General features: G+C 42.3%; 2 protein-coding genes across 2 annotated transcripts; both read right to left on the bottom strand.

Moving 5' to 3' along the window:
- Positions 1-62: 62 nt before the first annotated feature.
- Positions 63-2,480, bottom strand: LOC116710974 (nuclear factor 7, ovary-like). Its single transcript, XM_032550324.1, has 2 exons — positions 2,126-2,480; positions 63-2,044 (listed from the first exon to the last, which is right to left on the bottom strand). Exon 2 carries the CDS (start codon positions 2,025-2,027, stop codon positions 420-422), a length of 1,608 nt encoding a protein of 535 aa, XP_032406215.1. The 5' UTR covers positions 2,028-2,044; positions 2,126-2,480; the 3' UTR covers positions 63-419.
- Positions 2,481-10,995: 8,515 nt separating this feature from the next.
- Positions 10,996-13,195, bottom strand: LOC116709810 (nuclear factor 7, ovary-like). Its single transcript, XM_032548462.1, has 2 exons — positions 13,145-13,195; positions 10,996-13,064 (listed from the first exon to the last, which is right to left on the bottom strand). The coding sequence occupies exon 2, from the start codon at positions 13,045-13,047 to the stop codon at positions 11,662-11,664; it is 1,386 nt and encodes a 461-aa protein (XP_032404353.1). The 5' UTR covers positions 13,048-13,064; positions 13,145-13,195; the 3' UTR covers positions 10,996-11,661.
- Between the last annotated feature and the right edge of the window lie 181 nt (positions 13,196-13,376).

The raw sequence follows: 13,376 nt of genomic DNA, 5'->3' as shown, positions 1-13,376 counted from the left end.
ATCTGTTACTTTATTTTAATTTCTAGAGACATTTTGGTAAAAAAAAAAAACAACAACGCATATTTACGTGACATAAAATTTATTTTAAGTAAGATATTTCTCATAATGCAGTGTTTACCAAGATAAACATTCAACCAAACGTTTAAATATACTGTATGAATGTCTGTGAGACATGAAGTTTACATACACAATGATTACTGTCTCTTTAAAGAATGAGGGAGAGCTCAAACTTCACTATTGTCCTTTATATTGTTGAGGAGTCATATTCCAGATTAAATAGAAAATCACAAACATTCAACATTCAGGTCTGGATTCTGTAGAACCCGGCTCAAGATGAAAGAAGAGGGAGACGCATATTTCCAGAAATAATTTCTCACAACTGAAATAATTTGGACTTTTTGTTCTTCATGCTGAAAACCTCAGAGCTGCTGTTTGATTACTGAGATCTTCATCGGTAAGAGTTTTACTTCAGCAGTGCTGAAGTATGGAAACACCTTGTCAGTGAAGGTGTGTGTGAAGGTGTGTATGTGTGTGTTAGTATCCAGGTCAGAAAACGACAGCTTTCCTCCGTCCCAGTCCAGATTCACTCTGATCCTCTGGATCTTCTTCTGGACTGAGAGAAACGTTGGAGGAGCTGGTGGAGAAAATGCTTCGTATTCACCATCAATAAACAACATAACCAACAACCCAAACTCTAAAAGTCCCTTCCTCTGGACAAGCTCTGCTAACACACCAAGCATCCATCCTTCACTGTCTCCAACATCAACATCCCAGCTGTGGTTCCCTGAGTTAAAGCCCTCAGAGCTCAGGACCGACCACTCGACCTCAAACCTCTCTGGATTATCAGGAAGCTGCTGTTCCTCTCCTGGAGTCAAACTGGTCAGATCTTCAGACAGGTGAAGTCCTGGATGAGCCGTGTTTGGGTCCAGAACCAGAGGATTGTAGGTCACCATGGTCTCCATGTTGCTCCAGATGTTGAAGGCCAGGTTGCCCAGATGTTTGGCCTGGTCTATCAGAGCTCCTGAGGGCAGCTGTGGATCCTCCAGCAGGGGGCAGCGCTGGACTCTTTCCACTGCAGCCTTGTAGTTGTGCAGGAATGAGACGTCTGCAGCTCTCAGCTCCTCCTCTGTGGCTCTGACTGTGTTTGAAAGAGCTGCTATCTCTCTGCTCAGAGCCTCCATCTTCTCCTTCATCATCCCTCTCTTCTGCTCCTCTTCCTCCCTCAGTGCAGCCAGCCTGGCCTCCTCTTCCTCTGCTAGAAACTGATGAAGCTTCTTAAACTGCTCAACAATCTGCCTCCCTGTGTTTCGGGTCTGGACCTTCATGTGTTCTGCTGTCTGATCAAACTTCTCTTTAACTTTCTTTCTGAGCTCCAGTTTCTTCTTTAAAATCTCCAGAGATATTTTCAGATTCTCTCTGTGATCCTGAGCAGCTTCCCGGATTGGTCTGAATCTGTGGTTGATGTGTTTTTCTGAATCTCTACAGACTGAGCACAGCAGTTCTTGATGATCCAGACAGAAGAGTTTGAGTTTCTTTGAGTGCAGACTGCAGAGACCCTCTGAAAGTCTCTGATTTTTCTGCTGTAAGAAAGTCTCACAGAGGTTCCTTAGAACCAGACTTATGGGCGGATTAGCCTTTGGAGATTTCCTCTTACAAACTGGACACTCTCTTGCTGGTTTCTCTCTCCACCAGCTCTTCAGACACTCCTTACATAAGCTGTGGCTACATGACAGAACAACAGGATCCTTAAAGACTTTTATACAGACTGGACAGCAGAGATCCTCTGAAAGTCTCTGATCGCTCTGCTGTAAGAAAGTCTCACACAGGTTCTTCAGAACCAGATTTAAAGGCGGATCAGCCTTAGAAGATTTCCTCTTACAAACTGGACACTCTCTTGATGGTTTCTCTCGCCACCAGTTCTTCAGACATTCCTTACAGAAGCTGTGGCTACATGACAGAACAAGAGGATCCTTAAAGACTTCCTGACAGACTGGACAGCAGAGATCCTCCTCTAACATGGAAGCCATTTTGTCTCTGAGTGAAGCTGAAAACACAGAAAGTCCAGTCAGTCGCGGCTCCCCTCCCTCCTCTACTAACTTCCCTGAGTGTTCTTGGTCCAACTCACCTTCAGTGTGAACAGCTTGAAGCAGCAGAGTTGGGGGTTTCCACTTTTCTCTCCTGCAGCTGGATTCACTCAGGAAGCTGCTAGTTTGGTCTGAAGGTGAATCTGATCGTCTGGGAGTCTCTCTGCAGGAAACAACGATCACAAACTGTTTCCTGCTTTAGTTCAGCTCCAACTGAGGTGTGTTTCATCCCAAAGTTCAGAATTAAACCTGCTCTAAAGCTCACGTTTTTACTTTTCTCTCCAGAGATCTGAACAGACCTTGTAAAAAAAGACAGTAAAACAATTCCCACCCAGCTTGCTGTTTCAGTTCAGGCAGTAGATGTTGGGGGCGGAGCTTCCTGCTTCACCCAAAACAAACGGTTTTCATTCTAAAGTGAGTCTGTCAGAAACATTAATCTCTGCACATTTTAGGGGAAAAAAACGTAATAATGAACGATAAACTGTCCTAAATGCTGCATCTGTTTTACTCTGAAGAAATCAGGAAATGTAGCTGAGTTAATTTTATTTATTTGTTTATTTTTCATTTTTCTTATGAACCTTCTCAAAACACCTTTTTGTTGAATTGACATGTCTGTTATCGCCTTTGCATTGCAGCAGGGGTATTTCTGTTTTATACTGCTTTTATTTTTGGTCCCTAAATATTGTTCTGGCAGGACGGCTATTAGTGTTGCCAAAGCAAGGTTCTGTGACGCAGCCAGGCAGCCAGGCAGAAGCAAACACACCTCGCTGCAGCAAACAGAAAGGGGCGGGGACGGACCGCTGTCAGTCTCATACCTTATTTGGAAATGGGACCATTGCACTCCGGAAGTGAAGGGGGCGCTATTTCCTATATTATCCGCGGTCTCCCGTTTTTATTTTTTATGTTTTAAAATCTGTGATATATCTTCATTTTTAGGAAGGCGTTTCACTCTCAGTATGTTTTTGAACTTCGCTCTTTTATTTACTTCAGCGCAGCTTACACTTTTTTTTTTTACCCCTCCAGGGGGTCTTTTGTGGGCTCTAGTGTCCCTTAAATGATAGTAGGCTGACAGGAAACGGGGAAGGAGAGGGGGGAAGACATGCGGCAAATATCGTCGGGAGTCGAACTCGCGACGGCCGCGTCGAGGACTCAAGGCCTCCAAATACGGGTCGCGCTAACCGCTACGCCACCAGCTTACAGTTTTTAACAAATTCCGTAGCTTTCTGTGTACTTCTAAATCTGCACCTTAGTTGTATCTTTTCGGGCCTGCTACTGCCTCTAGTGGCGTGGGGGTGGTAACACAACTAATATAATTACATTACTAAATCAGAATACCACAAATTCTTTATTATTTATTATTATTTCTGGCATTACTGGAACCGTAAAAGTTAAAGTCCCTCACATAACAGCATACCTTTTCATTTCCTTTAGGAAGTAGAGCTAATTAAATGACATAAACAAAACCTGAAAGTGGTTCCAGTTTCACTCGATGGCCAACCTGTTGAAACTGTGGTAAATTTTAAATACCTTGGGTCATTCCTGGACAGTCAGCTCAATTTTGCTGAAAACACTGTCTATATTTTTAAGAAATGTTTTCAGAGACTCTATCTTTTAAGAAGACCCAGTGATCTTGGGGTTACCTAATTAGAGGTTGCGTAAATCTCTAGTTGTTAAAATTTTTTAACATTTTTAAAACATGTTAAAAATGTTTTAACATTTTTAAAATGTTAAAACTTATCATCTCAAGTTTTAACTGTTGAGTGTTTTAACTTTTCATCTTTTCAGCTGGTTTGGTCACATGACCTGCAGACTAACAAACAATCTTTTAAGAAAACTTTCAATGGCAGGTAAAATAGTTGGTAATAGTTTGAGCTCATGAAGGCGTTATTGTGTTCCTCTGGTAACTATAGAACATCTGTTAAAAGTAATTTATTGACAGTGCAATAATTATTCTTAGCCAAACTAGATGATAACATTTACCTGTAGCATGCTAAGTGTTTTGCTCTATTCACCAATGGTTGATATTGTGATTCTATGAATGAGTTTTATTTTATCATTTTAGAGTTGAAGAAAAATTTCCGCCTTGGAAGACTAAATAGTTTAACCATATTTTTTCCTATATATAAGACTCTACCAACAAAAAGTCTCAGAATAATATACATGGCACAATAAAAATAAAAATGTGAATTATTGCTTGTATCTGTTTAACAACCCTGGTTATTCATCTGTGAGCAACATATTATTTGACAGAAGTATTCTAGAAACAAAATGGTTGTGAAAAAGGTCTTGAAGATAAGCTGGGGCTAGGCCATGTAAAGCTTTAAAAACCAGTCAAAAAAATTTAAAATCAATCCGATAAGAAACTGGCAATACTGGTGTTATGTGCTCTCGATACCGGGTTCCAAGTCCAGCTGCAGCATTTTTAATTATTTGGAGATCATGTAAAGACAATTGGTCCATATTTTTGTATAATGAGTTGCAATAGTCTAAACGTGTAGTGATGAAGGCATGGATAAGTGTCTCAAAGTCTTTGAGACAAAAGCTAGATATAACCTTTGCTAGAAGGCGCAGATGAAAAAAAAGTTTGATTTCATGACAGCTCACCTGCTTATCCAATTTAAGACAACAATCAGAAATGACACCAAGATTCTTAACGGAAGATTGATAAAAGGAGCCAAGGGAACCAATAATTTTATCAGGTTGACTGATAAGGCCAAACAAAATAACTTTATTTTGATTTAAGTGAAGAGAATTGTGGTTCATCCATTGGCTAACTTCTGTTAAGCAATCTGTTACAGACTGTAGGGAATCATCCTTATGTAGTTTCTTGAGTGACATGTACCATATTTTCCGCACTATAAGGCGCACCGCATTATAAGGCGCATAGAATAGACGCTACAGTAGAGGCTGGGGTTACGTTATGCATCCATTAGATGGAACTGCGCTAAAGGGAATGTCAACAAAACAGTCAAATAGGTCAGTCAAACTTTACTAATAAATTACAAACCAGCGTTCTGAAAACTCCGTCCGTTCCCAAAATGAATAAACAGCTGTTTTATTATTTTCCCCGAGGTAAAGTAAGCGACGTGGTATTTTTGTGACACAGTTTATCTTTTAACAACAGCAAGGTATAACATATAGTAGAGGGAAACTTTTCCTGGATTCAATAAACACGTAAAAAACAGTCTGATGATTTTCCGGTTTGAGCAGAGCCATGTGAGGACACGTTGATCTGAGCTCCGACTGGACCCTCAATTTTGGCACAAATTAACTCAATTTCAGCGCTGGTCTTGCATCAGACTAAGAACATTACTTCTTAAGGGAGCAAAAAGGTAGGCATACACCAGCAAAATGCCCAAACATCGTAATCCCCAAATCGAACCCCAAGAAGCTAATGCTAGCGGCCATGACGAAGTGCTAACTGCTATTGGTGGACTGCGCGGTGAACTGATGGCCACGCTAACAACTACGGCTAAGGTTCACACAGATAAACTTCAAGAATTACAATGTGCACTGGGAAAGATAGAATCCAAAATTGATGACACCATGGGCCGCGTTGCGGAACTTGAGACTGCTACTGCGACCCACTCGGATTCGATCCATGCTATGGAGGTAGACATATCGGCCATGAAACAAGAGCTAGCAACCCTGAAAATTCGCTGCGAGGACCTGGAGGCCAGGTCCCGTCGATGCAATCTGCGTATCGTGGGTGTAAAAGAGGGGCGTGAAGAGGGGAAGCTTATGTCTGGCTTTGTGGCTGAACTTCTGAAGGAGACATTACAGCTTGCTTCGACTCCACTCCTGGACCGGGCACACCGCACTCTGCGCGGTAAACCAGTCAGCGGAGACGCGCCTCCGCGAGCCATCGTGATCAAATGCCACTACTTCAACGAGAGGGAGGCTATTTTGAGGAAAGCAACAGGGAGTAAACAACTTACCACCAAGGACGGCGACAAGATCTTGGTTCTCCCTGATTATACTATGGCTGTCAGTAAACAACGTGCAGCTTTTAACGAGGTCAGGTCTCTCCTGCGGGGTCTTGAGCGTGTCCGGTATGGCCTTCTTTTTCCGGCTACGCTCAGGATCACCACCCCGGAGGGTGAAGAGCATCGCTTCAAAGACCCTTTAAAAGCAAAAGAGTTCATATCCACAAAGCTCTCTTCGGGGAAATGAGTACCGCCCGGGTCGGACGAGCATGACCGCTGCACAGTTGAGGGGTTTTGTTCTTTCTTTCAATCAATGGGGGTCCAGTCGGGTCCAGGCTGTCATGGTAAGCGGATACACTTACGGGTGTAGAAACTGTAAATACCGGGACCCGGTGGGAAGCTCACACGGAGCTCCCTTCCCACCCTTCCTGTTCTTGAGATTTAATGTTTTATTTTGGATCTGCGGGAGAGGGATCATGAATACGTCAGTTTTTGTGTTCCAAGAGTTATGGAGTTTGAGGTTTGTGACTGTGTTCTTTGGTTTGTTTAATTCCACACATCCTTTATTATATTCTGTGTATTTACTCTGTTTTATATGGTTGACTGCTTTTGTTGCGTGGGACACTGAGCTGAGATTTGACAAACAAACAAGATGGCTTTACAACTCTATCAATTCAAAGAGTTATGAGTGTTTGCAATAGGTTTGAACCAGGAGTGGCATGGGTTAGCTGGAATGTGAGGGGTCTCAATAATATAATTAAAAGAAACAAAGTATTTATACACCTTGATAAGTTGAAGACCAAGATAGCATATTTGCAAGAAACGCATCTGTTAAACAAAGAACATAACAGGCTTAAGAGAGGAGGTTTCACCCAGATATATCATTCTAACTTTAATGCTAGAGGCCGGGGGGTAGCTATCCTTATACACAGGGATGTCTCTTTTGAGGAAACTTCCGTCATCAGAGATAGGGATGGTCGCTTCATTATTGTACAAGGTAATCTATTCAATATTCCTGTTGTTCTTGCTAATATTTATGCTCCAAATTGGGATGATATGCAATTCTTCAAAAACTTGTTTTCGCTCCTCCCATGCTTGGACTCGCACAATATAATCATAGGCGGGGATTTTAATTGTGTTCTGGACTCTTCTATTGACCGATCAAATCTGATACAGAGGACTGGCCAATTGAGCAACAAAGCAGCTCATTGCATCAACTTATTCATGCGGACGTACGGCGTTGCTGATCCTTGGAGAGTCAAAAATCCAACCTTGAAAAAGTTCTCATTTTTCTCCCCCCCACACAAGTCCTATTCAAGAATCGACTACTTCTTATTGGACCAGAAACTCATGCATATGGTGGCTTCAGTTGACAATGAAGCCATAGTCATTTCAGACCACAGTCCTGTTATAATGAAAATGCATTTTACTGGCCACATAACACCTCGAAAAATCTGGAGGTTTAATGCCAGACTATTGACAGAACAAAAATTTGTGGATTACATTAACACTCACATAGATATATTTTTTGAGATTAACAGCTCTCCGGACATTAGCTATGGAACACTGTGGGAAACATTTAAGGCATACATTAGAGGGCAAATTATCTCTTACAGCGCAAACGACAAAAAAAATAAGCTCCAACGCATGTCTGAAATTAGTGACAGGCTTAAAATTATCGACCAGTGTCAGGCATCCGCAGCGTCAGACATCTGCTGGGAAGAGAGAGCTCTCCTTCAAGCAGAATTTGATCTCCTTATGAATGAAAAAGCAATAGAGATGCAACTAAACCTGAATCAACAACACTTTGAGCACGGTGAAAGAGCAGGTAGGATGTTAAGTCATCAGCTAAAACAAAAGTCTGCAGCAAGATCCATTTCAGCTCTCAAAGAGGAGGGAGGGGAGATAACTACGGACCAAAAGAAGATTAATATGCAGTTTGTGTCATTTTATAAAGAATTATATTCTTCGGTCAGTCCAGATCCAAACATGATACATAACTTTTTCAAGCATTTGAGGTTGCCTACGTTGCAAGAGTCAGACAGGGCTACTATTGAAGGGGACATACAACTGGTAGAAATTGACCAGGCAATTCAGAAAATGAGAACGGGAAAATCTCCAGGCCCTGATGGCTTCCCGATCGAGTTTTACAGATGCTTCTCTGCCAAGCTTTTGCCCCACCTATGTAACGTCTATACAGAAGCATTTAGAAAGAAGGCTCTCCCACCTACAATGACACAGGCTAATATATCCGTACTGCTCAAAAAAGATAAAGATCCACTCATATGCGAATCTTACCGTCCTATAAGCCTACTCTGTTGTGACTACAAAATACTCACTAGGACTCTGGCGGACAGATTGGAGAAAGTGCTAGATAAGATTATTCACCAGGACCAAACTGGGTTCATGAAGGGCAGACAACTTTATAGTAATCTACGCCGTTTGTTCAATATAATGTATTTACCAGGCGGAGATATTGTGCCAGAGGTCATCATGTCATTAGATGCTCACAAAGCTTTTGATAGAATTGAGCATAACTACTTGGTGAAGGCTCTTGAACATTTTGGGTTTGGGCCGTGTTTTCGTTCGTGGATAGAACTTGTTTATAGATCTCCACTGGCTGCAGTTCGGACAAATAATATGGTGTCAGATTATTTTCCTCTTTCTCGCGGGACGAGACAGGGATGCCCCTTATCCCCCCTGCTATTTAACGTAGCCATAGAACCTCTAGCTGTTGCACTCAGGAATGATCCAGGGGTGATGGGAATTAGTAGAGCAGGACAAATCCACACTGTTTCATTGTATGCCGATGACCTCCTTCTCTTTCTGGCTGACCCATGCAAATCCATGCCTAACGTTATAAAGTGCATTGAGGAATTTGGGAAGATATCGGGATACTTGATTAATAGAACAAAATGCCTTGTTTTTCCTGTCGGTGATAGAGCGAGCAAGATGCCCCAAAACTCTCTTCCGTTTACAGTGAGTTCTGACAAATTCACGTATTTAGGAGTGAATATAACCAGAAATTATAAAGATCTATTCAAACATAACTTTATTACTGCCTTCAATCAGTTTAAACAGGATATGGAACACTGGTCATCTCTCCCTCTGTCTCTGGCAGGAAGGATAAATTCAGTTAAAATGGTTATAATGCCTAAACTGTTATTCCTTTTTCAGGCAATTCCAATATTTATTCCTAAATCATTTTTTAAAAAGCTAGACAAGATAACCTCAATGTACATTTGGAATAAAAAGATTCCTCGTATCAGAAAAGAGTTTTTGGAGAGGCGACGGGAGGAGGGAGGACTGGCCATGCCGAATTATATGCACTTTTATTGGGCTGCTAATGTCTCTAAACTTTGTTTCTGGTTTAAGCCAGCAGAAAATGAGGCGGTGCCCATTTGGTCACTGATGGAACAAAACTCTTGTAAATCTGGTTCGTTGGCCTCAGTTGTTTGCTCGCCACTGCCACTTGATAAACGACTAATTACAATTAACCCAGTTACCTTAGGGGTAATTAAGATCTGGGAACAGCTTAGGATCCATTTCAAACGAAAACAAGGTCTCCTAGCAGCGCCTATATCAATGAATGCCTTGTTCCCGCCTTCTCTAATTGACTCTGCTTTCCATGCCTGGGCAAATAAAGGGATAAGCACTGTGGGAGACCTGTTCAAAGATGGGCATTTTATGTCCTTTCAACAGCTGCAGAATTCATTTAGCCTATCTTCTTCGAACTTTTTTAGGTATCTGCAGTTGCGAAGTTTTGTTAAAAAACACTTCTCACAGACGCTCCAAACTCCAGACTCCAATTGGATTGATGGGTGCCTGGAGGTGGACCCCAAGAAGAGAGGGGCCACATCGAAGGTATACGCATTAATTCATACAGCGGCTGCACCCTCATTAGACAAAATTAAAGAACAGTGGCAGCTGGAGTTGAGATTGAGAATAACTGAGGTGGAGTGGCAGCAGGCAACAAGGCTTATTCATGATTCATCAATATGTATCAGACATGGTTTAATACAATTTAAGGTGGTTCATAGACTTCATTTGTCAAATAGTAAACTCGCAAAGTTGTTTCCAGGATTGAATGAAGCGTGCCCAAGATGTAAAAGCGAGAAAGGCACTCTTGGCCATATGTTTTGGGAATGCCAAAAACTGCAGACCTTCTGGAGAACTATCTTTAAGACCCTGTCGAAATCTTGGAATATTAATATTCCGCCGAATCCTTTTTCTGCAATATTTGGGGTTGTTCCTCGGACATGTTGTGTGTCCACCCGACAAGCTTCAGCTGTAGCCTTTTCCACATTGGTTGCTCGTCGACTCATACTTCTATCATGGAAAAAAGAGGCACCCCCCTCCTATAAACAATGGATTAAGGACTTGCTTTCAAATCTCAAAGTTGAACAGCAGAGATATGCTGGGCAGGGCTCTGTGGACAAATTTTACAAAGTATGGCGACCACTCTTGTGTCACATTGAGGGACGTCCAGCCAATCAGTCAACCCAGCATGAAACTAACTAAGTCAACCTTCCCTTTTTTTTTTTTTTTTTTTTTTTTTTAACGGATGTGTGGATGTGAATGTTTGGGTTGTTAATCTACTTTGTTGAAAACCAATAAAAATATTCAATTAAAAAACAGTCTGATACTGTTACAGTAAATCAAACGTTAGTGCAATCACAATATATATCCACTTCCACACCACTGAGTCGTTCATGTTAAATTCTCTCGCTGCTGCTCTGTTCCCTTGTTCTACTGCGTGACTGATCGCCTTGAGTTTAAACTTTGCGTCATAAGCGTGTCTCTTAATAGGAGCCATTTTGGGGTCTTTACACAAAACCCAGCGTGCACCGCGCGCTTCTTCTTCTACGGGGGAAAATAAAGTCGGCGGCTGCTTACCGTAGTTGCGAGACCTGCTGTGGCTCAATATTGGTCCATATATAAGGCGCACCGGATTATAAGGCGCACTGTCAGCTTTTGAGAAAATTGAAGGTTTTTAGGTGCGCCTTATAGTGCGTAAATTACGGTATACGTGCACATCATCAGCAAAGCAGTGAAAAGAGATATTGATTTTCTTATGCAAACAAAAAATAAATAAAAAAAGGGCCTAAAATTGAACCTTGAGGTACTCCATAATCCACACTGAATCAGAACCAAAGTTTTCTTGTTTCAGTTTAGAATAACCAAAATAATTTCTATTTGCTAAATGATAATGAAAGAATCTGTAAGATATTTACATGAAAGTCTTCAAGCCCAGAAGTTTACATACAGAATGATTACTGTCTCTTTAAAGAATGAGGGAGAGCTCAAACTTCACTATTGTCCTTTATATTGTGGAGGAGTCATATTCCAGATTTAACAGAAAATCACAAACATTCAACATTCAGGTCTGGATCCTGCAGAACTCATGATGAGAAAAGAGGGAGACACAAATTTCCAGAAATAATTTCTAACAACTTCCTCTGAGCAGTTACCATCTCAGTGGGCCGAGGACACAACCCTGAGGAGTCTCAGTGTTCAATAGGACAGATAAAGATGCCCAGTTGGTCAAGAAGTCCAACATCCAGTTATAGAGTCAAGAACCAGAACATCAGACCAGTTTTAATCTGATCAATAAGGTTTCATTTGGACTTTTGTTCTTCATGTTGAGAACCTCAGAGCTGCTGTTTGATCACTGAGATCTTCATCGGTAAGAGTTTTATTTTATTCCAAGTGCTGAAATATGGAAACATCTTGTCAGTGAAGGTGTGTCTGAAAGTGTGTATGTGTGTGTTAGTATCCAGATCAGAGAACGACAGCTTTCCTCCGTCCCAGTCCAGATTCACTCTGATCCTCTGGAGTTTCTTCTGGACTGAGAGAAACGTTGGAGGAGCTGGTGGAAACTCTGCTTTATATTTACCTTCATAAAACCATATAGCCAACCATCCAGACTGTATGATTCCCTTCCTCTGGACAGATTCTGGTATCACACCAAGTCTCCAGTATTCACTGTCTCCAACATCAACATCCCAGCTGTGGTTCCCTGAGTTAAAACCCCCATAGCTCAGGACAGAACACCAGGTACCAAACCTCTCTGGATTATCAGGAAGCTGCTGTTCGTCTCCTACAGTCAAAGTGGTCAGATCTCCAGACAGGTGGAGTCCTGGATGAGCCGTGTTTGGGTCCAGAACCAGCGGATTGTAGGTCACCATGTTCTTCATGTTGCTCCAGATGTTGAAGGCCAGGTTGCCCAGATGTTTGGCCTGGTCTATCAGAGCTCCTGAGGGCAGCTGTGGATCCTCCAGCAGGGGGCAGCGCTGGACTCTTTCCACTGCAGCCTTGTAGTTGTGCAGGAATGAGACGTCTGCAGCTCTCAGCTCCTCCTCTGTGGCTCTGACTGTGTCTGAAAGAGCTGCTATCTCTCTGCTCAGAGCCTCCATCTTCTCCTTCATCATCCCTCTCTTCTGCTCCTCTTCCTCCCTCAGTGCAGCCAGCCTGGCCTCCTCTTCCTCTGCTAGAAACTGATGAAGCTTCTTAAACTGCTCAACAATCTGCCTCTCTGTGTGTCGGGCCTGGACCTTCAGGTGTTCTGTTGTCCAATAAAACTTCTTTTTAACTTTCTTCTTCAGCTCCAGGTTCTTCTTTAAAGGTTCCAGAGTTTCCTGAAGTTTCTTCTTGTGTTGCTGAGCAGCTTCATCGATGGGTCTGAATCTGTGGTTGGTGTGTTTTTCTGAACCTCTGCAGATGGAGCAAATTGGTTTTAGATGGTTCAGACAGAAGAGTTTGAGTTTCTCAGAGTGCAGACTGCAGAGATCCTCTGAAGCTCTCTGATCTCTGTGCTGTAAGAAAGTCTCACACAGGTTCTTCAGAGCCAAGTTTATAGGTGGTTCCGCCTTTGAATATTTCCTCTTACAAACTGGACACTGTCTTGATGGTTTCTCTCTCCACCAGTTCTTTAGACATTCCTTACAGAAGCTGTGGCTACATGACAGAACAACCGGATTCTTAAAGACTTCCTGACAGACTGGACAGCAGAGATCCTCCTCTAACATGGAAGCCATTTTGTCTCTGAGTGAAGCTGAAAACACAGAAAGTCCAGTCAGTCACGGCTCCCTCCCTCCTCTACTAACTTCCCTGAGTGTTCTTGGTCCAACTCACCTTCAGTGTGAGCAGCTTGAAGCAGCAGAGTTGGGGGTTTCCATTTTTCTCTCCTGCTTTCTCTCCTGGATTCACTCAGGAAGCTGCTAGTTTGGTCTGAAGGTGAATCTGATCGTCTGGGAGTCTCTCTGCAGGAAACAACGATCACAAACTGTTTCCTGCTTTAGTTCAGCTCCAACTGAGGTGTGTTTCATTCCAAAGTCCAGAATTCAACCTTTGAGCTGCTATAAAA

Source organism: Xiphophorus hellerii, chromosome 20 (genome assembly GCF_003331165.1).
Source record: "Xiphophorus hellerii strain 12219 chromosome 20, Xiphophorus_hellerii-4.1, whole genome shotgun sequence".
Classification (NCBI taxonomy): domain Eukaryota; kingdom Metazoa; phylum Chordata; class Actinopteri; order Cyprinodontiformes; family Poeciliidae; genus Xiphophorus; species Xiphophorus hellerii.
The sequence above is the reverse complement of the archived record's forward strand: the minus strand, read 5'-3'. Positions and strand labels throughout refer to the sequence as shown.

Excerpts from the sequence above, each read along its gene's own strand:
- LOC116710974 (XM_032550324.1), bottom strand. The coding sequence starts at position 2,027 with ATGGCTTCCATGTTAGAGGAGGATCTCTGCTGTCCAGTCTGTCAGGAA.
- LOC116709810 (XM_032548462.1), bottom strand. The coding sequence starts at position 13,047 with ATGGCTTCCATGTTAGAGGAGGATCTCTGCTGTCCAGTCTGTCAGGAA.